This window comes from Larus michahellis, chromosome Z (genome assembly GCF_964199755.1).
Source record: "Larus michahellis chromosome Z, bLarMic1.1, whole genome shotgun sequence".
NCBI classification, from domain to species: Eukaryota; Metazoa; Chordata; class Aves; order Charadriiformes; family Laridae; genus Larus; species Larus michahellis.
This window is the reverse complement of record NC_133930.1, coordinates 45,488,987-45,513,013: the sequence shown is the minus strand read 5'-3', so window position 1 is coordinate 45,513,013 and position 24,027 is coordinate 45,488,987. Positions and strand designations below refer to the sequence as shown.

The 24,027-nt window shown below is 41.2% G+C and overlaps 2 protein-coding genes across 14 annotated transcripts in view; both read left to right on the top strand.

The window, feature by feature from the left end:
* Window positions 1-854: 854 nt before the first annotated feature.
* On the top strand, window positions 855-5,485 carry PRXL2C (peroxiredoxin like 2C). 3 transcript variants are annotated; one of them, XM_074570373.1, is made up of 6 exons: window positions 857-1,141; window positions 1,665-1,733; window positions 3,255-3,308; window positions 3,715-3,820; window positions 4,063-4,194; window positions 4,829-5,485. In XM_074570373.1, exons 1-6 carry the CDS (start codon window positions 956-958, stop codon window positions 4,954-4,956), a joined length of 675 nt encoding a protein of 224 aa, XP_074426474.1. In that variant the 5' UTR covers window positions 857-955; the 3' UTR covers window positions 4,957-5,485. The 3 variants fall into 3 exon arrangements, with proteins under 3 accessions (XP_074426476.1, XP_074426477.1, XP_074426474.1); XM_074570375.1 differs by lacking the exon at window positions 3,255-3,308 and having other exon boundaries at window positions 855-1,141; XM_074570376.1 differs by lacking the exons at window positions 3,255-3,308; window positions 3,715-3,820 and having other exon boundaries at window positions 855-1,141; window positions 4,035-4,194.
* Window positions 5,486-7,765: 2,280 nt separating this feature from the next.
* CDC14B (cell division cycle 14B) overlaps window positions 7,766-24,027 on the top strand; it is a 54,481-nt gene continuing 38,219 nt past the window's right edge. For 9 of the 11 annotated variants that reach the window (XR_012584856.1, XR_012584857.1, XM_074569318.1 and 6 more), the window contains exons 1-4: window positions 7,805-8,112; window positions 15,878-15,971; window positions 16,900-16,975; window positions 18,753-18,845. Coding sequence is in view for 9 of the 11 variants with exons in the window: in XM_074569318.1 (XP_074425419.1) it covers window positions 7,947-8,112; window positions 15,878-15,971; window positions 16,900-16,975; window positions 18,753-18,845 (429 nt within the window). In the remaining 2 variants the exon portion in view is untranslated. Of the gene's footprint in view, window positions 8,113-15,877; window positions 15,972-16,899; window positions 16,976-18,752; window positions 18,846-24,027 lie in introns of all 11 variants that reach the window. The other 2 variants (XM_074569316.1, XM_074569314.1) reach the window with 2 other exon arrangements.

Sequence of the window (24,027 nt, the reverse complement as noted above, 5' to 3'; positions counted from 1 at the left end):
TTATTTAGTGTAGGAAACAGAAGGTTGAGGGCAACGTAGCAATAGTCTGTGTACAGTTGAAAAGTCAATGCAGTAATGGGATTGATTAACCTGTTCCACGTGCTCACTCCTGCTAATATAAAAGTCATGGGCTTCACCCAAAGTACAGGGGATACAGGTTTGAGTAACATTAACATTACAGACACTGGGATAGTGCGCCAAGAGATACTCTGGAACTAGGATCATCAGAGAGGTTCATGAAGCAGAATAACTTCTAGAGATCCCCCCAGTCCCACTTCCTCTGATTCTTCTTTTTCTCTGACCACTAAGAAAAGGAAAGTGCCCTCCTCCGTATACGCTTTCAGCTAACACAACAATCCAAGAGCCTGCAATATTCCTCAACTGCCAAGTGGTGTTCTGTGTGCACTCAATACAATCACATGAGCACTTGCACTGCTCAGCAGCCTACGATATTCACCTGCCAAAGTCCCATGAAGTTCTGCTTTCACTTCAGTAAGGCCTGGATCTGTTTTTTCTGACACAACAGCCTGACAGTTCCCCAAAACCATAATTTTCTAACTCGCCCTCAGGCCTCTGAAACGCCGTGGCCTCCTGCCGCAGAAAACCCCGACCCTGTGACCGGATCACAGCCTCACTGCTGGTGCTTCCACACCATTTCTGGGAGGCTCGGTTGGACTTTGTTGTTTTCTAGGCACAAACTCCATGCCGGCCAACGCAGCCGCACAGCGGGTCCCCACTTCTCGCTCTCTCTCTCTTTATTCCACGGCCCTGAACGCACTAACTCCTCCTTCAGCCGGCGGCCTGCAAGCCCGGCCCGGCCGACCCTGGCTCTCTTCCAGCAAAAGCAACCAGCCGACGCCCTCGCAGCCCCGGCAGCTTGCCCCTCCGGCTCCGCCTTTCCCTTCCTCCCCCTTCCCCGGCCGGGCCGGGCCGAGGCGGCGGCGGGGTGTCGGCCATGGCGGGCCCACCGCCGCCTGCCGTTACGCGGCAGGTGGGCAGCGCGCGGGGCGGCGGGCAGCGGCGGCAGCTCCCGGGGGAGCTGAGGGAGGCCGCCCGCTGCCCGGTGGTGGACGCGGACGGGAGGACCGTCCCCTTCGAGGCCCTGTACGGGGAGCAAAAAGCCATCGTGGTGTTCGTGCGGGTGAGGAGAGAACGCCCCGGGGCGGGTTGGCCGGGAGTCTCACAGGGGGTCCCTGAGGGGAGCCCCGACTCGCTGTGGAAGGGGCGGGGGGGAGGGTGGGGGGGACGGTTTACACAAGCGTGACTGGAGCAGAGAGAAAAGAAAATATAACACAGTTATATGCTTCTAAGAACCCCCGTTCTTTGGTAAAAGGACACAGTATTTGCCAGAAAGGAAGTAGTTCTTCAACCGTGCGTTCAGGGGAACAAGCATTGTGTTCCCCAGTTTCCCAGATGGCAAGCCAGCTCTCGCATTCCTAAAATATCCAGAGATAAAAATATTAGCAAGGCCCCAAGCCCAGTGTCTGCATTCAGGCCTGGATTAAACCAGGATCCTAATCCAAATTTGGTGACTGCAAAGAACTGTAATTGTTCCTGTTCCCAGTTCGTGATCACCTCCAAAATGGTTTGTGCCCCAAGTCAGAATCTCATGCGTCATTGCTGTGCAATTATTTCTGTTTCTGACATGTCCAACTGTGTTGCAGAATTTTTTATGTTACACCTGTAAGGAGTATGTAGAAGACCTGGCAAAAGTCCCCAAGGCGTTTTTACAAGTAAGTACTCTGCCCTTAATATGGACACGGGGTTGCTGTCATCAAGCAGATTTGTTATGTCCTGCTGCAGGCTGGCATGAGGCTTAAACCTTCTAGGAAACAAAAAAAAAAAAAAAAGGCTCAGAAGAAAGCACTTTCATTGTTTGCTACAATAGCCATAATGTATCTGCCGAGGACACACAGGAAAGGATTTACTGCACTACATGCACTTGCAGCAGCGTTGTTTCTCCCTGCCCTATTAGCTCGGTGCTGTTTTTTCTGCTGTGTTCTGAACAGTTAGACATCTGACAGGCATTTCTGTTGGTATTTGTACTGCCCTGGGCAGCTGTCTTCTCCTGACCACTAACTAACTATTGCCCTTTCCATTATGCCGGTATGACTGACTGATGGTTGTGCATGGAACAAAATCAGAAAATTGATTGGGATTAAAAATAGTCTCTTTTTTCTATGGTTATTTGTAAGCTGCATCAGTTGTGTAACCTGTTCTCCAGGCAGCTGCACAAACAGGAGTGACAAAGTGACGGAAAGGAGAAATGGAGTGCGCAGGGGTTGCTATGGATGGGTATTTGTTGGGTGGTAGGAGATACCAGAGAAAGACAATGATGCCCTGCTAAATGTGGAAGGTTTATCTGTCTCTTCTAGGCTGCTGATTGAAATTCTGTCATTCCCAATAGCAGCAGAGCCGATGACAGAGACTCAGCTCCTTGCTGACATCAAGGCTTAGATGGACTAGGAACTTGGGGATGAAAAGGAGTGATTTCTTTGGTGGCTCTCCCTCTCAGGACGTGTTCTTCTAAACTGCTCAATCCGTGTTACTTAGAATGACATTTTCTTAATTTGACTGCTCAAATAAATGTATACAGAGAATCAAAACCATCCATGCTTTTCTTAGCGTGAGTATTCTGTTCTTAGGAGGGCTTCTTTTCATAACAGGCAAAATGATTCTATATGGGAAAGGCAAGTAGTATACCCTAATATTAAAGCAACACTGTATTTTATTAACTGTTTTACTGGCATCTGAACTTAAGTTTTGGCCTCTGTTTTAGACTCGGGCCTAATGTTGCACCTGCAAAAGACAGCAGTACACACAGATGCAAGTTATATCTATTAATGAGCATCGGTATATGTAAATCACAGATGTACGTGCATCAGTATTTGCATGCTGCTTCTTGAGATGCAGGTACAACTGAGTGGAAATTTTGAATTTCCAAAATCATAGCAGGTTGCAACCAATTGAAAAGATGGCACTATTAATGCTACAGAAAAATTAAAATTTACACATCTGTGACTTAAAATTTATCCTTAAAAATAATTTCTCACTTAATAAATTAATGTAGCTGCTAACTGTGGGTGATAGACAAAGGTGCAGGCTCCAAACATGTAAGTGATGTTAATTCCAAATAATTTTAACGGAGTGCACTGTGATCATTAACTCCGGCCACCAGATTCTGCTAATGTTTTGCGGCCGTGCAGAAACACAGAGCTCCTCTTTACAGTTTCAATACCCATGTTCTGTTCTAGGAAGCAAATGTGAGGCTTATAGTTATCGGACAGTCATCTTACCACCACATCAAGGTAAATAAAGTAGTCACTAAATACATTGTATCCTCTGTTGTGTCTTAATGGTTTGCATTGAGAGATTTTGCTCTGAGTGAAAAGATGGTTATTTGCAACCACAGGAAAAGAGGACAGTATGCTTTTTCAAGAAGCAATTCTAATAGTGGTACATTAATAAAGCAAAATAACTAAAACTTTCAGTTTAGAAACCACTAAGGAAATATCTTTTCTTGATTTCACTGGAAGCTTTGTTTTAGTAAGACCTTCAGGGCTAAAAATTTTTGGCCTTTAATTTAACATGACAAATCCACAGGTTTCCAAATTGGGGGGTGGCGTGGCAGTATTCCACTGTCAGTAGATCCTAAATAATTACTGTCTTAACCTTAAAAAAATACTACTTTTCTTGTATGCATGTATTTTGCAGCCCTTTTGCAGTTTAACTGGGTATACCCATGAAATGTATGTAGATCCACAAAGGGAAATTTATAAAACACTTGGCATGAAAAGAGGTGAAGGTAATAACGTATCAGGTAAGAATAATTTTCTCACCTTGTTTGGACCTACACAGAACAAAACAAGAATGATCTGATAAAATAGTATGATCACAATGTAAACAGGGCGTTGCCCACCAGACAGTCTCTTGTAGGCTGTATTTTGTCAAAACACTTGCAATCCGAAAACTCTACATTATTCATAGCAGCTGTTTGATTTTGTTGTTCTCCTTATATACTTTTTTATTTTTAGGTAACAGGTATTTTGTGGTTTTGTTTAGTGCGGAGCCCTCATGTGAAATCAAACACATTCCTGGGATGTATCAGGAGTGTGTGGAGAGCAATGACTGGCCCGGCTTTTGATTTTCAAGGAGACCCCGCTCAGCAGGGAGGAGCTTTGATTTTAGGCCCAGGTGAGCTTCTTTGTTTAGTTTGAAAGTTACAGTCTCCTCTGGTAGCTGTTTGCTTTAATACAAAAAAAATAATCTCGGCTGCTGTCCCTGTGGATCCCAAGGAAACAGTCTTGTGTTGAACTTGTTGTGATTTTGCTGGCTGAAGGAACGTGTGGAGGTGTCACTGTGTAGTCCCACCTCCCACAGAGGTGGCACAAAGCTGATCACAGTCCTGCAAAAATCGATAGGAGTGCTGACAGAAGAAGTGCCTTGAAGTTTGGAGGGTTTTTTTTGACATCCTAGTGTTCACTTACATTCTTTCATATTTGATTCTAGGCATTTCATGCAGTTTTAGTAGAGGTATAATGCATGATGCTGCACCATGACAAAGTCATCTCATCAAATCATTAGGAAACATCATGCTACAGCAGATTTAATTCAATTAGATGCCTCAATGTTCCTTGCTTTTATAACAATTAAAAAAAAATAATTTATGTCACTGCTTAGAATACAGTATATTGTGCAATCTATAGAGCTAGTATACTTTTGTACAAGAACTAGTAGTAAATCAGAATGCTTCTTTGATTCAGTTATGTCTTTGAATGAATATATGTTTTATTCAACCACGTACGTGTTTATTCTTATTCCATTTCAGGTAATGAAGTTCATTTTTTGCATCTTGATAAAAACAGGCTGGATCATGTACCCATTAACACAGTTTTGCAGCTGGCAGGAGTTAAAACAGTAAATTTCACGAACAAACCCCAGATTATTGATGTATGACGCTGACACAGTATGTAATTTTTTTAATTTGTGCTCTACAAGGACAATTCTCAAGCGAATTCCCACCAGCATTGGCACTGTTGTGTCATTATGGGACATCTGAAGCCCTTTGTAGAAATTTAGAACAGAGTAAACTACTTGGCACTGAAGATGGGCACAAAAGTGCAATTTCCACTGTGTGTAAGATAACAAAAATGAAAACACAACTGAGGCTTATTGCAAAAAGTTCTGTAGCTCATTATTTCCTCATCAATCTTGCTAATAGATTTTAAAAACCTGTGTTCAAGACATACTTAAGTAAAAAATCTGGGTTTGCTCAGGAAGAACTTGGGATTCTTGCTTTCAATCCAATACTTCTCATCGATGTTTTAAAGCTTCCAGCACTGTGTGCCGATCTTGCATTAAAAAATACCTTGAAAAATCCCACTTCAAAACACTGGGAGTAAGCTTATGCCTACTTTTGCATCTGGCACTGGTAGACATTATGAAATGCATTTTATAGTTTTAAATAAATATTTTAAATATGTCATCCATTGTCTTTTGTGTCATATGAAAAGGTGGGTCTAAGACGAGAGATAAGGGTGTCTTAACCATATTTCTGATCAGATTGTCAGTTTTGGAGTACGCTATAGTCAATTACTTGTTTTCCTATGAAGATTTGCAGCAGAATATTCTCCCTTGTGTGTGTACTTTCTCTCAGAGCAAGAAGTCTCTGAAAAAAATGTCCTTAGTTATTTCTGTCCTAGACAACTGAGATAAGGACAGCATTTTGGTTTGCAGTTCTGTCTGCATGTTATCCATTTTTCTAGTAATATTTATGTTCAGAATCTATTGCTTTCATTAAAGTAGATGTGCCCTCTTTCATCCATGAGCCACTTCTTTTTAGCAATTGTAAAATAAGATTGTCCAAGATTTATGGAGGAGCATATCCTCCTCTGCAGTTTCTGATCTTTGGCCTTCACTGTAAAATGCTGCTGTTCATACATCTCTTACCTGCAGGTTTGCTCCCCTTTTAAGCCTTAACACTAATGCAATTGTAAAACAGTATTCTGTGCAGAGGTTTGTCCCGGCATCCATTAAGATCACTGGCAGGCCTAGAGCAAGCTCCGGAGACAGCATGTGAAATTAAATGCAGTGTTCCTTGACGAAAAATAAAAGGCTTGCTTAAGAAACATAATGATACTGAGCAATGTAATTCCATTAAAGGTACTACGCTTTAGCACCTTATTAATTACATATGCATTTTGATACAGTGTGTTTAGAAGGATGATATTATTAATGTAAAATTGCTTTGTTCAGTTCCATGTATTGACTAAACAGCACTCGGCACAGGGCTAAAAGTAGTCATGTGCAGACTCTGAACCCACATGATTTCAGGGCTGGCCAGAGGCTTCCTCAGAACTTGGCATAACAGGCTGGGACCAGCAGCCAGGGCTCTCAGGGGAGTAAAGTCACTTTTCATGACCACTGCCCCGACATTCATAAATAAGGAGCTGCCCCCTCCCTCCAGGGCTCCCCCACCTCACCGATATTTTTGAGTATGTTGGAAACTGTGTAATGCAGTTGCCTCTATGTGACTTAAACCACAGCAGAAAGCAAGCTAGAAAAGTGGTCTTATGCTTGTAAAACAAAGACAAGAAATGTACAAAACTTACATTATTTTCAAAGAGAAAGAATGATAAATACTCAGTGTACTTGCAGTCCTTCCACTCCACTTCCTTCGCCTGATCATCACTCACAAGGACACTGGCTCTAGTTCCACTTTGGTAAGCAGTCTTTTCACTTTCACGTCCTTGGTGCTTCTCATTTTAAAGGCAGTGTTTGGCTAGCTGTTTTTCTGCTTGTTCTGCTTTCAGTAGAATTTAAATGCAATAGGAATAGTTCTATTGCTGCATTTTAAATACATTAAATAAAACTAACCTTAGCTACAAGTTTTTCTTCAGAAAGATTCACGAAACACAGACAAACAAAAAGAGGGAAGAAGACAGAGAGGTTCTCAGGGCCTCTGACAGAGGCTTGTGCTGTTCTTCAGCAGAACAATCCTAATTAGGGCATCAGCCCTGCATTTGTTGCGTGGAAATGGAGTGTGGCACCTGGCCACAGCTCACTGAGTTCACTGGAGCTCTGTGGGACAATGATTCGCACGTGCATAATGAATTAGAACAACAACGGCCACAGTCTTTCGTGGCAGAAATGGTTTTTGAAGTCTCAGCAGAATTTTAGGTCTCTGCTGTTACTTAGAAAAAGTATTTTTAAAAAGTTATGCAGCGAAAGGTGGAAACCAGCGGGAGATAGTCACTGACCTCATACTCAGGCAGATGGTAGAATGCTTGTCATGGCCAATTAGACAGAGGTGGGGAAGGAGCGTTTTTCAGAACTTGTTTTAACCACTAGCTTGATCTACTTCAACACCTACTTAATATAATGGTGTGTTTTAAAGCACCACTGCATCTAAGCAGCAGACTCAAACCCAGCTATTTTAGCTTTCCAGATAAATCCATTTAACGTTCCAAGCAGAAGTCGGCCACACATACCTGACCGCTTTCAGTTGACCTCACACGATGTCGCGTCCCCTTGGGACCCTAGTCTGCCATGTGCCGCGAGAGGCACCCGGAAGACTGCGACACCTCGCCAAACCCAACACAAAATGCTCATTTCCAAAGCTCCCCCGGCCCACCTGTTACAGCGGCCGCTATGACATCACCGCCCCCGCCGCTCCGCGCTGGTGACGCCACACCGTGCTGACCCAATCAGAGGCGGCGGGGGGGGAGCGGGGGTGCAGGGAGCTGCCGCCGCTGGCTCAGGACGGGGGGGGCCGTAGGTGCATGGGGCGGTGGGAGGGGGCGGTGTCCGGGGAGACGCGTCAGCCGCCGCCGTCGTCGTCGTCGCCGGGTCCCTCCCCTCCGGCGGCCCGAGCCCCGCGGGGAGCGGCGCGGAGAGAATGAGGCGTGCCGCCTCGCACCCACCGTAGCGGCGCGGCCGCCTCCGCCATGAAGCGGAAGAGCTGGGCCGAGGCCCGGCGCCGCGCAACCCCGGCGCCGCCGGCTCTGAAGAGAACTCGGGGCGCGGCGTCGCGGGCGGCGGGGAGCGAGGTGGAGCGGCGGCAGCAGCAGCCGCCTCCCCCCGCTGGGCTGGAGACCTGCCTGAGGATCGCCGGTGAGGGGCGTGCCGGGGGGCGGGCGGGGTGGTTGGCGCCGCGGCGGGAGAGTTGAGGCGCAAGTAGGGGCCGGGCTGCCGGCGGCGGGACGGGCGGGGGCCGCGGGGGTGTCCCGTCCCGTCCCGTCCCGTCCCGTCCCGTCCCGTCCCGTCTCTCCCCGCCCGAGGGACGGCAGTTTCCCCTCAGCGCGGGGTGGCCGGTGACCCCGCCGGGGCGCTGGGCCGGCGGCCGTCGCTGCCTCGGACATTTGTGCCATGGGTCGGTTCTTGCGTCCCTGTGGCGTTTTCACAGTGAAACGTTCTGTAGAAATGCGCGTCCAGCCCGGCCCTTCGTCCCGGAGAGCAAATGTCGGGGGGGTTGTTAATAACTCCGGGCGTGCCGAGCAGTTGCCTTGTGCTGCCTGTCTCTGCTCGTAAGAGAGTAAAGGGAAAACGTGTTTGAACCAGGAAAACGTGTTTATCTGGGGACACAGAAATAACAGATTTCTGTCTATATTGGGGATGTAGATCTTTCTCCTCGTGTTGGGCTTGCTGGCTCACGGGTAAAATAACGGACAAGCGTCGCACCTCTCCTTGACGCTCGAGTGCCACCGGCTCAGGGTCCTCCCTCCCCTTGGTGGCCCTGCGATTCGAGGCGTGCATGGTTTTTGGCACAGGAACCCACCTCTGCGGAGAAGTGCGTTGGATCACAGCCAGAATAATTCTGGATTTAGGTTTGAGTAGTGCCCCAGCTGAAAGAGGTGCTTGAGTTTACTTTGCCTGACAGGGAAAAAAAGTTTAAAAAATAATTTACTCTTTATGTCCTGTGTCAGAATTTGAGAGTGGTAGTATTTACAACTTCTTTTAAAAAAACAAGAAATAAGCCTCACTTAGCACTTTTTTGTGAAGGACATGGGAAATTGTCTGTAGACAGAGCAAGCAAAAATACAAAGAGTAAGTGTGGACAAAAGACACCAGTCTTACCTGTGCTAAGAAACGGGGTTCCTTCAATTAACCAGTGTGTCTCCTAGACAACAATATGTTTAGAAAACTGTAAGGTTTTGTTTTAAAAATTTGGGCATAGCAGTGTAGAAAGAATGTAAACTCCCAAAGCATATAAGATTCCTCTTTTTAAAAAGCTCTAATACTGTCAGGGAATAAAAATCTAAATACTCCAGCCTAAAATAAAGCATTTTAGGCCTAATCTACACAGAGAAACATAATGGTATATACTTACACGCAGAACTATAATGCAGAACAATAACTCCACATGTATTTTTCTACAACTGCAACCATTTATATAGGAAATTATGATGGTGTAGTTTTAAGGTTAAATGCGGAAACCCCTGATTTGGCAGGTGATGACTTCTGGCTATCAAAGTAATTTCACTACTTAGAGCACCGTGCAGCCCAGTCCAGCTCAGACCACCAGCAAACAGGTCTGTCTAACTGTTCTCATGCAGCAGTTGCTTGGATCTGATGATACACATCTGAGTAGGCCCCTTAAATTACTGCATTTTGTCCGCCAGAGAAGTGTTCACCCATTTAAGTAACACAGTGGAGCACCTAGGTTTTGTCTTGTGTTTTTTTTTCAGGGAGATTTTGCCATATGCAGCAGTACACAGTATAACAAACTTGATTAAAATGCAGTAGATTATTATATTTAATAATATTTGATTTTGTCTTGATCTTGTTACTGTGCACAGTGGCTGCAGTTCTAATAATGGAACAATTATAGTCTTAATTTTTATTACGATGGTATGTCATAGTTTTTTTTTAAAGAGAAACCTTAAAATAATTAGCCCACAGGCTTACCTTTTATTCTTCTGTTTTAAAAGTTATTTCAAGTTTTGAACTGTCAGTTCTGCCTTCTCATAATGCAGTTCTGAGAAATGAATTAATAAGTCTGGACTGGACGTAGATTAAAGCATAAGGCCTTAATTCTTGCAAATGGTCACTGGTAAATATTTTAGCCTTTGTAAAGGCTGAGAGGTTTGTGTTAGCTTATCTGCTTACAGAAACAGTGCCAAACGCATTAAAAACATTGCAGGCTACCCTCATTTTCATCTTTGCTAAAAGACAGAGGCAGAAGACAAACCCAAATAGCTGTAAAAATCTATGGATCTTTTCTTGCTTGATGTTACATTCATAAACAGCAAAGTTTGCAATGCATTGTTTGCATGGATTTTATACTCAAAATACAGTAATTATTGCATTTCTTTATTTCCTAATGAATTGTATGCATCAGCCATATGTAAGAGTGATTTTTAATCATAATAATCTAAATATTATTACTTACTATTAAGACTAGATCAGGAAAACTATTATTGTAAAAAATTTTGGTTTGGTCTATTAAGCTGCACCTTAACATTTTCTCTTTGTCAGCTAATGCATGAGGCTTGCTTGTATGAATTCAATTTGCTGGAACTGAATGCATTTCTTCTGTTTATTAGAAACATATTCCCATATCCTTCTGATCTCTGAAAGAAGTAGTTTATATGATCTAAAGAAAATGTAACAATTCTGTGTGAGATGCTTGAAAGCTGTTGATTTCCTTTCCTTGGCTACTTTTCGTCATTGCTCTGATTTTATAAATAATATTTTAAAGAAGATGTGAAATTGTAATGCTTAAACCTCAGGCAAAAGTTGTGTGTTTTGCTCTTGCCTTTTTTCAGTAGTTAATTCTAAAATGAAGTAACTGCAATAACTGCACATGGAATTAAATTTTAAGTGATGTAACACCATGGGGTGTTTCTTCACATTTATTTGTCTTCCTGCTAAATGTATATCCAGTTTGTTTACAGTGAGAAACTAACAACCTAAAGGGTGGTCTAAGCTGTACTGTATGTGCCGTTTTTTCCTTTATTGAGAACTGTTTGACTTACACCATCACTTGGAGTTTTTATGAAATAGCATTTGGTTTAATATGTTCATTGGTAGGTGGGTTGTTTATTTGGTTTTATGTTGGTTTTTTTACAAACCATTGAGTTGTCGTTTGTTTTTTTTCCAGTATTGCTGGCTTGTCATTCTAAACCTTGTGTATTATGGAAAAAAAAATGGGGTTTTTTTGAATGCTAAGGACACTTCTACTGAGTATCATTAAGCTTTCCTACATTCTGACTATCAACACTTTCAGTTAGTTTTCATTATACAACTATCTCAGTACGAAAGTTGTATTTACTCTTTTATCAATATGACCTCACTTACTTGCGAGTCTTTCTCAAAGTTAATATTTTAAATATGAGTTTAAGGCTTTTAGTATCTCATCCAGCACTGAAAGTGCATGAACATGTATGAAGTAGTCTTGTGTATCGGACAAGAGCGGCAGAGTGCAAGGACTTTATTGAGTAAAGTAACAGTGGTGTTGGTCAGGCATGACGTGGCCCTGAAAATGTTTTTTTTTTTCATAGTCTCTGTTAAATAAAAAGTTCCTTTAGCTTTTTAGTGTGCTTTCATTTTCTTTTGCAGAGGCCAGGTTGTTATTCTAATTGCCAACTCTATCATCACTTATATTTGAAATACCATAGTGATGAGTGAATGAATCTGTTCCAGGTTAGAATGACTAAAAAGAAAATCTCGTACAATTTTGCTTTTCGTCTTGACATTGCAACCGGATTTGTCTTTTATGTTTTCTCATGTGTCTTCCTGATATTTGGGAGTCTTTTAAATCAAACACAACTAGATACCATGTACCAATTCTGAATTTAGAAATACCCTCGTCTTACAATAGTAAGTCTGGTTACATTCCTGGTAATTCAAAACAGACTAATGTTGGTTTTCGTTGCACCATCAGTCTCCTCTGAATTTCTCATTTAAAGCATCTGTTTAACAATAGAACTGTAGAATTTACCTTTTTTTATTAAATAATCTTTCCTGATCATATGCAGATTTGCTCTGCAGGGAGTGCCTGTTTGGTGTTTAGTTGTCTCTTGAGTTACTAAAATTTCTTTCTCCAAGGCCCGTGCAGCAGATCCCGAGAAGCGTCACGCTTACTGAGAGTAGAGGGAAGAAGATTATTTTGTCATCTCTATATTCACATTAACGTGATTTTGAAGTGGTAGCTATCAGTTTTCTACATGTCTGTTGCCACAGAACACTGTAGATCTGAAAATGAAGCAAAAAGCTTTTCCTCCTGTATGCACACTGCAATCAGATGTGTGATTATTACAGCTTGTATAGACATGCTTGTGCTAGCTTTAATCTCACCGGTTCATGTACCAGCAGTAGCAAAGCTATGGTAACACAGTCCTCGGATAGGGGTATGCAGGCTCATTTTGTTGTACGTTGGATGCTTACTCAAATTAATTGCCTACAGTGACATCTGTGTTCCTATATTTTAACTTTTATTATATGAGGCTAACAAAATTAACTGTAATTGAAGTATATCTAACATACTGCAGTCATATCTCCTAATTACAGTGCAGATGCAGCGTTTAAGGCAGTGAGCCTTACTCTTGTTCTTCTGAGAGACGATTAGACAGGTCTGCTCTAGCTTGATAGTTTTAGGATGACCTTTTATCAGAAATTTGCAGGAATCTGGAAGTGCTCAAGCAGCTCATATGTAAACGAAATACTAAAAAGCTAAAATTAGCAAAGGAAGCACAAAAATAATAAAATGGAAGCCTTGGTCCTGGAGTCCAAACCTTTGTGGAGTTCTAGTGAAATCAGTTTATCAGTGCTGTAGTGTATTTTATGTGTAAGCCCTCATCCTGCAATCAGATCCTTAATGAAGGAATTCTCCTTTCTCAGTGTGTGTTACTCCTATTCAAAAATCAACACACTGATCCTTGCCTACTGTAAACAGAACTGGGAATGTGTTTGCAAAAACAGAAATGGTGAGCATTTGTCTGATGTTGGACTAGTAAGCCAGTAGAAAGGTAAATACATTTATGGGAAAGGACTTCTCTGTGTAGCTCATTTCTAAAATCTCCCTATTGGGAAACATGTTAAAAAGATGTAGCCCGCTGTTTACATAATGGGGAGCAATTGTGAGCGGTGCTCAGGAGCAGACAGCTTGTCAGGATACTGGCATTTGACACAAAATGCTATTATTGTGAGGTACTTCTGTAAATTCATTAAACTCGAATTCTTTCAGGTGTTTTAAGAATAGCAAAAATTAACATGATCCAGGGATACCAGTACAGAATTGAATGCCAACAGCGATTCAAAAGACTATGTACACACTGTTCACTCAAGATAGGAATTCTTATTTTTGTTGGATGTTTTTGAAAAAGCTGTGAAGATTTTCAGTAGAAGTAGGAATGCTGAGGATGCAAGTGATTCTGTTACTACAAATCCTGTTCAGGAGCAAAATGCTAAATTATTTTATGTCTTTGACCTGTGCAAATATATTTCTTTTAATTTTGATGCTTAAGTTGTATTTGAGGATTTTTGGATAACTCTGTGTAGTGCTTTTATATTTTTGAAAGTGACTTTATGTGAAGAAGCTGGTGTGCAAGAAGGTACGGGGTCAGTTTGAGTACTACGGCCATTCTGCCCAGACTTCGATGATGTGAATGTTGTTTGTGTACACTGAGATCTCAGTTTAAGTCAATAATTAGACTGTATCTGAAGGACAGATGCCATCTAGGGAAACATTCTGGCTGTGTATTCCCACTGTTAACCCGCAGTGGCCTGGATAAGCGAGCTTACTACAGAAAACTTTACCTTGTAAGGAACCTGGTGGCATCTAGCCATTAAATCGTGTTAGAAGTGGTGTGAAATTCTAGGTTGGGGCTGTAGTGTGACATGTGTTTAATCTAGCAATACCAGTTTAAACACAATCCCTAGATATCATATCCTGTCAGTTCTCCTTTCTGCTTCCTCCTTTGCCTTCATTCCTGCACCACCCCCCTCTCACCCCCTTAGCTCTCATTCTCCGAACAGAGGGAAGTAAACAAGCAAAGCAGCTTTTTTTCCCCTTTTTCTGCCTTTTTTTTAACTACTGTGCTAGGATACCTGTTACAGTTTTTGATTCACAAAAATTCACCTTGGCAGAGCATAGGGAGTAACACAGTGGTGGGGACAGATGCAGGAGAGCTGTGGGAAGCTGGGGTTCCCTCTACCCCCAAAGTGTTGGTCTAAACGTTTTCCCAGGACTGGTTTTCTTTGAAGCAGTTTTCCCTGTAGTGCATTTTGCATCCAGTTGCGGTATTGGTGCACTTGCTTCTCCACACGTATGTTTCCCTTTGTGGGCCAGTTTAGTCACTTCCTGAAAATGCACAGCACTACTCTAAATTTTATCTTTTGGCCGGTTTTAGGAGATGCCTTGGTAAGAGCTGGGAGGTGCAGAAGTTCCTAAGCAGGTAATGCACTTCCCACCTAGTACGGAGCTGCTGTGCCTACAAGGTGGGACTATTAGAAACTGAATAAGCAAGTTTGGTGCCTTCCTTTTGCTGAGGGAGTAAGGAAATAAGTGCCTGACTTGCTCAAGAGTTACTGTACATCCCACTGGTTGCACCTGACCTGTAAATGTTTAAGCCAAACGATTCACATCAGGCTGCTGTTCTAGTGAAATGTGCATTTAGCACATAGTACTGAAATGTACGCTTTTTGGTGGTCGTGTCTGCCTCCACCCCCTGAGATAATGCTGTACATAGGTGAGAACTGAGCATGAGAGTGTTGAAATATAGACATGGGGACTCCTTTCCTGGTGTACTGTCCTGAAGGATTTTGTTTTGAAGCATGAAGTGACTTTTTTTTTCCCCTGCTTTCTCGAAAAGAAGATATTGTTCTTCTTTATCAGAAATTATACTTTGAAATTATACATTTTTATGCAGGTGATCTGTTTTGATATATAAGTAATATATCCATTCTGGGCAATTAGTTTGCAAAAAATAAAATCTTTGTTTTAGGGGTGAATTTTAATCCATGTATTTTATAATGATATTTTTTCAGCAAGAGGAAGAAAAGTATTGCTGCGGTGCTGCAAGGCCTCAACTTTTCTTGACCAATTACCGCAAGCACAGCAATTTACAGCAGCAGCACAGTCCGTGTTTAAAGTTCACTAGGGCTACAGCTCCACCAGCCGTAAAAATAATTTATACCTCTGTGAATACCACTGGCATTATTTTTTCCCCCTCAGCTTAACAAGGGAAGATAGGACAAGCACAAGGTGCCTTCTGCCTGCCTACAGGCAAGCTTTGGGGGGCGGCTGGGGTTGGGAGGTGGATGGGGATGTCCAGGTGGTGGCTCTGCTGGTGCTCCCGTGGGCCGCAGTGGGCTGCGCCCTTGCCGCCTTGCATCCCTCCGGTGTCTGTAACCTGCAGGTTTTAATTGCATGCCACTACTGTCAAAATAGTTGTTTTATGGGAAGATAGGAAGTGCTTGTGTTTCGGTTCAAGTGCACTTTGCCGTTTAGTTTAAAATAGGTGCTATGAGGTGCTGAGAGATTGTGGCTTAGTTGGGGGGTGTGTGTGTGTTGGTACTTGGCGTGCAACAGGTGGGGTCTGTTGCCAACAGGAGGTGGGTGTCTCCTGTGTGCATGGGTGCAAGACAGGCTCCTGCTATATTGCAACGTCGTCAAACAGGTAGCTTTCGTGGAGCACTTTGGGAAAGAACACTAAAGAGCTGGGGATTACAGTAACACTGCTGAGCAAAAAGCCTCAATCTTTGTGTGCCTTGCTGCTTAACAACAGAGAAATAATAATATCTAGCTTGGTAATACGTAAAAGAAGATTTGGTTCATTTTAAACCATTTAAAGTTGTTCTGTTGACAGGTAATATTTCAGACTTTCAGCAGAAAAGTGTAATGTTTATAAAGGCTTTAAATATTCTTGCATTTCAGATCGCCTTTATTTTGCAATTCTTTGCCAAAAACCAAAGAGTGGAGTTGCAAATACCCATTATTTCTGCATAGATGATGAACTTGTATATGAGAAGTAAGTACAGACCTATTTTTTCCTGGTTTTTACAGAAATAAATTAGTCAGAAGAACAGCAACGAGGAACCAGTCTAATTGACATCCTGTTTTTTAAATGTAGCTGAGGGAAGCATACCATTCCCATTATAGAACTAATTACACGAATTTGGTCCTCTCAGACTTATCTGCCATGATGATTTATATGTCTTAGAATGGTTTCTTGGCTTCCCATCAGGATTTCTTAAAAATCTTTTCAAAGCAGAAGCTTTCGTTGTGCCCATTCTTGTCAGAAGACACAGGATCATGACGCAACAATATATATTCAGAAGCGCACACTGGACTGCCAAGCTGAAGGGGACGTCTTTGATTGCTCAAGTATTAAGTGGAATGTCTAAACTTCCTAGAATAAGAGAAAAAACTGGCAAAATCAATTCAAGCCTTTATGAGCTTACAATGGCTATATTATTACCCCTGTAGTGTAAACAGTATATGCCTTTGTATGTGAACTGGAATGCTGGTAGTTCTTTAAATATTTTTGACCAAGGGTGTGCTTACTGTTTTTTAAAGTACTAATCAGTCTTTATTCTCTGTGTTCACTTTTCTCTAGTGATGTTAATTGCCTTCTTTTAAAGTAAAACTTTTGGGTTGCTCTTAAAATAGAGTTTCTAAACTGGTATCACAGAGTGATACAGTAGTGAGAATTTTTCAACCCGTGAGTATTCCAGTTTGGTTTTGAGTGGTGATGTCTGGAAAACAAAAAGTTCTAGTCTCTGTTTAAAGATAACAAAACTGTTTCCTCCAACAAAATAGTATGTATGTAAGAAGGCATTAATGTTTTTAGAATGATATGCATATATCACACATATTTTATTACTCCTTGCTTTGTGCATCTGATTAAAAAGGCATTTGCAGACATCATGTATGCTTTTTCCCCTTTCTCCTACCAGCTTCTATGCAGACTTTGGACCACTCAATCTGGCAATGGTCTACAGATACTGCTGCAAGCTAAATAAGAAATTAAAGGTAACACTTGGGTTTTTTTATTCAATATTCTTGACTTTTTAAAGAGCAAAACCAAACAGGCCAAAAGTTCTTTGTTAGGGTGCTTTTCTGGGTTCCTAATCCAGCTAAATTTTGAATATAAATGTATAAATGCTAAATTTTGTTAAGGTGAATTTAGGGAGGAGGAGAGGCATCAGGAGGGAAAAACCACTTCTAAGAAGCAGAAAGTGCAGCACCATGGGAGTAACTAATGTTAAGCTCCTAAAAGATGATTTGCTAAATGGGTGTGGACTTTGTTAAATGAAAAGCTGCCCTCCTGAAATTCAGTCTTCTTGGCAATCTGCCAGTAGTGAATGAGCTTGAGGGTGCAATGCAACACATTTTCATTTGAAGTGGTTTGTATTTGACTTGGGCTTATCTTTTGGTTCTGACATCTCTTTGATAAGAAGCAACATTTGATCTTTGATAGCGTTTATGTCATAGTCCTGAGGGAGACTACCATGCTCCTACAGCAGATTATCTTCTCTGAAGGGTGCTCAGTATTTTCGGGATTGGGCTCTTGATAAAGCATAGTGTCTTTAAAACAGAGAGTTCCTATATTAATTAACATGAATGACTTCAAATTAGTTGACTTCTAACAGATGTTGGAGTATAAAACCTGTTAGGCAGATAAAAAAAAAACTTAATAGCATTAATGTGAATCACAGTTTGCCTCTTCAAAACTGCTTAGATCTTGAAACTGCCACTGAACTCTGAAAATTGGGAAGTATGCAGAACATTATAGTTTAACAGAGATTTTTTTTTTTTTTTTTGTTCCTTGATGTCTGTCACTGGTATTAGTTTGCATAATTCAGACTTGCGTTGTCCCTATGACACTACGAACAAGTTTGCCAGAGACAAGATCCTCTGATTTTTGCCTACAGGATGCTCTGAAGCAACACAAGTTTATATTTTAATCCCTTTGAATATTGGTTTTAGTATTGGAGAGACATGTTAGGATTGCTGAGAACATACTACTGCTAGTGATCTGGGGTGTATTTGTCTTGAGTGTATTGAATAGCATCTGAGCAAGTAACATTGCTCTTTAAATAGTGACATTTTATGGTAGCTTAGCAGTTGATCAAAGTATACAATTTCAAGAGCACCAAAATTTGTTTCAAGGTCCAGTCAGGGGATAGTTTTTGCTGCCACCACAGATGTGTGTCCTTTCTATTGGCAATGAATGCCATTCCACTCCCTTTCTAAGACAAAAGGAGACACGATATTTTAAAAAGTTATTTATGTTGAAGTTTAGAAATACTTTCAAAATATTTTAATCTAAGCATATATTTTCCAGTGGTTCTGATCCTCAGAAACAGCTACTGGTTTATTTATTTAGAGTCAGGTTTTCTTTAAGAATAAAAAAGTCTAAATTCTGTTTTCAAAACCATGGGCAACTTTAACATGTTTGTGATGTTTTTGAGAATGGCACTGTGTATTTACATCTCACAAATGCCTGTCTGTTGCATAAGGCTGAAAGTCAGAAGTAGTAAATGCATTCAAGGAGTGAAAGAAAGATTACTGTAATTTGTATCAGAAATTATTAACACTGGATACTGAGAAGAACACTGGAACAATCTAGGTAGGGATGCAACAGAGCCTTCCAAAGCCTTTGAGGGACTAGTCTACAGTATACTTGGTTCATCTGAGGTGGAGGCTGAAAGTAGGTGAACAGGCTCTTGCGTTCTTCTAATTTTTTAAAAGAAGGCATGAAAAGTCTAAAATGCAGAATCATAATCTTGTTCATTTCTCGATACAGTCATTTTCATTGATAAGGAAGAAAATAATTCATTATACTGGCTTTGATCAGAAAAAGCAAGCAAATGCTGCATTCCTTATAGGCTCCTACGCAGTAAGTATTTACATTTTTACATTACATCAGGTTGATAAATGTGTTCATTTTTTCATACTCAATTTTTAAAACAGCAAGATAAAACCAATTATTTTCTCTTGAATGATCTTCCTACTAATGTATTCTATAGTAAGGTACCACACACAAAGACAGTTTTTAAAGTCTAGCAAGTATGTGAATGAAGTTGTATGGGTTTATTTTTTTTCTTCTCTACTGCAATCTGTGCTCCTAAGAGATAAGAACACCACTGAAAAAAAATCCTTTATGAATATTTTAATTTAGAAAAAAAATGACTGTTTCTTGATGTTTTTCCTTTCCCCCACCCACACATGGTCTCTTTTTTTTTTTTTTTAAATAGAGAAATATTATCTTGCATGAAGTACAGTGTATAATTTCTCATTGCATGCATGTTTAAATAGACCTTTTCTTCCCCAGATGCTACTTTTGTAATGCAAGGTGATCTCTTCAGTTAACCTAGGAGGAGTGAGATCGTGTGGTAGGCTTAGAGCTGGTATAAAGCCTGAGAATATGCAAGGTGGCTGAAAATGTACTGAGCCCGGTACCTGACTGCCGAGGAGAAAATGACTGGCTTTACATCACAACTGCATCTAAAGAAGCAATGTTTGGTACATAGAAGTGTAGTCGAGGAATAAAGTGCTGAATGCTTCAGAATGAAAGATGTGATGTACCATATTCATGTTCTGTTTTGACTTGTAACACACCTTGATTGTAACCATCTCGCATGTTTACTGAGGAATAAAATCGAGTGGGAACCTATGCGTACTTTGATGTTGGAGATTTGAGGGGTCAGAGTTCATGTCGCTTGAGGTCATTCCTGTTCTTGGTTGCAAGCCTGTACAGTTCTTGCTGTGATGCTGGCAGTCTCATTGCTGCCTCTCTACATCATGCAGGATGTCTGTTTTCTGCTCCACAGGGTTTCTGTGTTGTCTGTTTCCTACAGTACTTATTAGAAATTAAGAACTAGATTTCAAAATGTGTCACTCTTGGTATTTGAAACATGTGCTTAGGAATGTTGCTGTTGACCTTTGTATTCTTAAAACACATGGAAACCAGCAACATGAGTTACTAAACTTGTTGCAGTTAAGGCATTATGTTGACAAAACAGCTGCAGCTTTTAGGAAAACTGCTTATTCCTAGTGACTTGATCATAAGAGAGGCCCAGAAAGCGAGAATGGACTGGCTTCAGTTATCAGCCGTTATTTGGTAGGAAGTGGGTTTTGTTTTTCCCTAAGCTTTTGTTCTGAATACGTGTAGTAGTATTGTGCAGCACAGCATCTGACATTTGGAGCAGAATCCACAGTAAGGAAAGTTAACTAATGTCAAAACAGTCCAATACAAGAAGTGCATAGCGAAGCACTATGTGGGCATCAGTCCCTTCCTTGATTGGGGGGGTGTCTGTCTTGCATAATCACAAGTCCTAGATGGTGAGGTAGCTCAAGCTAGATGCTGATTTTCTTTCCAGCGCAACAGACTTTTGCTTTGATACTGCGTTTTCTATGCAGTAGAGTACAGTTTCTTCCCAGATTCCTGTGGGAGGGATTCCAGTGAAGGAAGATCACAGAAGAAAGACTGTGTCCCTGAGGCTTACTTTTTCCCCTAGCACCTTTGATGATCTTTCATGAAGGGGCAGGCTTAATCACAGCACTCACTGCTGAAGTGTTCAGATATACACATCCCACCTTTATGCAGGGACAATTGGATTGTTCTCTATGGGGCGAGGAATGGTATAGGATCTGTTCAGAATGCATGATAAATGTATGTCTATAAGCATATTTCCTGATTGAAAGGAAATACGTTGAAGCCTTCTTATTTTAAACATATGTAGGCTTAAGTATCCACCTACTTTTCAGTTCAGAGTGCTTTGCTTTTTGATGAAGGAGGATCCATCCAGCTATCGGTAGAAACGTTAAGAAGCTTTTCTGTAATCAGACCGTATCCTGTTGGTAACGCTCTTTGCTGCTTGAACTGGGTATCATCATTTAATTTCTGATCCCTTACAATGTAAGTGGTAGGTTGCCACTGTATTTTGTTTTCTGTGGGTTAAATGTGTTTCCTTGTTTGATTTTGGTTTTTTAGCTTCATGGTTTATCTTAGTTTGAGGAACTGTGTGGCAGTGCATCAGGTTGGAGGAGTTCAGGTGGGAAAAGCAAGGAAGTAGAAAGGGAAAGTTACCTTTGCAGAGTTAGTCATGAAAATAGTGCTTGTCTGTGTGTACTGCAAGGCCTTTGATAATTTAGCATAGTTTTGGGTGCAAGGTGCTCTGCAGATGCAGGTGCTCTAGGTTACTTGTTGGGAATAACAGGCTGCAAGGTTTTCAGGAATTGCACAGTCACAAGTGTGCTTTATGGTTTTGTTTTGGTTTTTTTTTTTTTTAAAAGCACAGCCACATTTTAACACATTAAGCTATAATGAACTGTACATAACTAGTTCTCTTCTGGAACTTGTGTGTCCTCGTAAACATTTAATATTTTTATGCTATCAACTTCCAAGCCTGTCATTTTAATGGCTTGTTGACCTTAAATTTGTATATTTAAACAGAGTATTATTTAACTTCTGCTTAAAGGAGCTGGGATATATTAGCATGATTTATCATTCAGCATCTTTTGTTTACATATATGTCGTGTGGGGATATGCTCATTTTGACTACTAAGGCATTCATGAAAGTCTTCATTAACTATGGTGAAGTGTAAGGGCAGCTGTTAGGTTTACAAGCAAAGTCTGCTCCCAGTCTTTTCTTCACAGTTGGTGTGTTTTAATGTTTCACCCCCCTTTTCATCTAACTTGTCTTTCTTTCCTCTTCAGTGGAGATAGTTTCTGAACTCTCCAGGCTACACACTTCTTTATCCCCACTCCTGCATCTGCTGCTTCCTTCCAGGTGTACTTTGATGTGACAGCAGAGCCTAACTCAAGCTACAGGGCTCTTCAGTATAACATGGCCTTAAAAGTGAAGAACAAAGTTTTCAGATACATTGTTATATGTGTAGTTTTAGAATAAAATATGAATTTTTAGAGTAAATCTTAACAATTTAGATCTTAATACCTTTATTGTTCATCTTCCATCTATTTTAATTCTGTACTTTGTTTCATTTTTACAGATTATATACTGCATAATGGAGATAATATTCTTCTGTGTAGATTAGCATAAAATTGGCATGTTCAGCCACACGAAGGGTAGCCAGAATTCTGTGTGTGGGGTTGAATGTTTACACTTTATATATGGGTGGAGGGGGTGAGGGGAAAGAAGGGAGGGGGGTGAAAAAACCCTGTGTTCTTCACCTTTTAAAGAAAAATTGCTTTTCCTTGGAAGCTATCTGCACTGTTCAGGCCTTACTACTCTACCAAAGCAGCAGTGATCTTCTGAGTTGATCTCTACAGTGGCTTCTCTTGATTTTCACCAGGACTTGGCTGTGGGTGAGGAAAGTCTGCTTCTTCCATCTTTGCTCCTTCTATATTAAGAAAGAAAATGTACCCTCTGTGCCCTGTCCACCCAATTCCCAAGCTCCCCCCTCTCCCCTTGACTGCATTAACTTGGTAACAGTGTTTTTTTTCTCAGGCCTGGCACTAATTATGTACTTGGAGGCTGACCCTCCGAGGGTACCGCCCCATGAACTGCTGTAATTCAGGTCATCTTCACCAGGACTCATCTCTGTACTTTGTCTATTTTCCCATCTTCTTTCTTCAGGGTAAGCAGCGTTTCCTTCAACCGTTCTGATCCGTAGTACTGTTTTTTTGCCTTTTCAATTTGTTAGTGCCCTTCCTAGCTGTGGACCTAATGCTGGGTAGAAGCTGGAGGTTGCAGAAGCAATTAGCGCCCCTCTGTGTGATGTTGAACTGCTCTGTTCTTACGTTGGCATTTGCAGAATTATCTCTGGGTAAGCCATGGGAAAGCAGGGAAACCTGTTTGTTTAGTGGTCGGGGATGTGTGGTGGTAAATGGGTAACTGTGGCAGCGCTCAAATTACAGGTGGGTAAACTGTGTTTACCCTCAGTAACGTTTTGGTGAGAGGTGCCTGGGCTTGACAAGCGAGTGACAGAGATGGACAAAGTACTGTCCTTTCATTTAAGCAAAAGTTGCTTCGGGTCTTTTTGGCTTTCTCTGTGTTTGTGTCCTCTAAAAAGCTACCTTCTCTGAACTGTATTTGGGAAATCGTGATTAGCCTTCATGACAACAGCTTTTCCTACTGTTTGTTTGTACTACATTCTTCCTCACAATGTTCTTACCAGACTGCTTGTTTCATAGGAGAACAGAGGTTGCTCTTTGGGGGTCCCTCACAGTAGTACTAGCTTGCTTTCTTAGCTGGTGAAGTACTGATGTGCTCAGCCCAGTCAGTTCCCAGCTAATAGGATTTTCTATTCCTCTCCTCCTCTGTTTAAAAGGTAATTGGAGGTTTCTTGCTTTTGTTTATGATTAACAGAGAGAGCTGCTAGAGACAGGCAGTTATTCCCTCTCTGCCACTTTTGTCCACTTAATGGCTGTGTTTCTGCTACTGAAGGGGCTGTTGGTCACATATGCATTTCTTCAGTACACCACAAATCCATACAGGAAGCTTTTGATTCTGTTATATGTATTTCTATTTTAATTTTGCTGTATTTGACCCTTTCTTCTAAGGAATATTGATAGAAAAACTAATGTATTGACTGACTGGTATATCCAGTGGAGGTTTTAATGAAGTAAAGTGCTTTGAAGTTATAGCAAAATTACACGTTTGTGAGCTTGTGTTTGAGTCCAGTCACACACAGTAGTTATTTGTATTTGTTCAAAATGTATGGGTTGTGATTATTTGCAGTTTATAGCAGTTCAGGCTGTTTTGGGTGAGTGAAATTTTTGGAACATAGTTGTGTCTCATGAAATTTGCTTGTAAGCAGTTTAAAATGAATCGTTTCATTATTTTCTTGCTTTTTAGTCAGTAGGGTTGGTAAAATGTGTGATTTAGGTAGCAACCGTAAGTAGATTTTGCAGTTAAAGATGAGCAGGAGGGTGAACTTGATTTCACTAAGCACATCATAGACGTGAATTTAAAGTGCTATTTACAGACTTGAGTTGATAGTTTCTAACAGTACAGCATATTTAAATATCCTATTTAATTTTCCTGCAAAACCAATAAGTTATGTCATAGGTGATTATTATCAAACATGGTTTTGTCTTGCGTGCAGCATTACTC

Excerpts from the sequence above, each read along its gene's own strand:
- PRXL2C (XM_074570373.1), top strand. The coding sequence starts at position 956 with ATGGCGGGCCCACCGCCGCCTGCCGTTACGCGGCAGGTGGGCAGCGCG. Across the intron at positions 3,309-3,714 it reads CATCTTACCACCACATCAAG|CCCTTTTGCAGTTTAACTGG; the intron begins GTAAATAAAGTA and ends TGTATTTTGCAG. Across the intron at positions 4,195-4,828 it reads AGCTTTGATTTTAGGCCCAG|GTAATGAAGTTCATTTTTTG; the intron begins GTGAGCTTCTTT and ends ATTCCATTTCAG.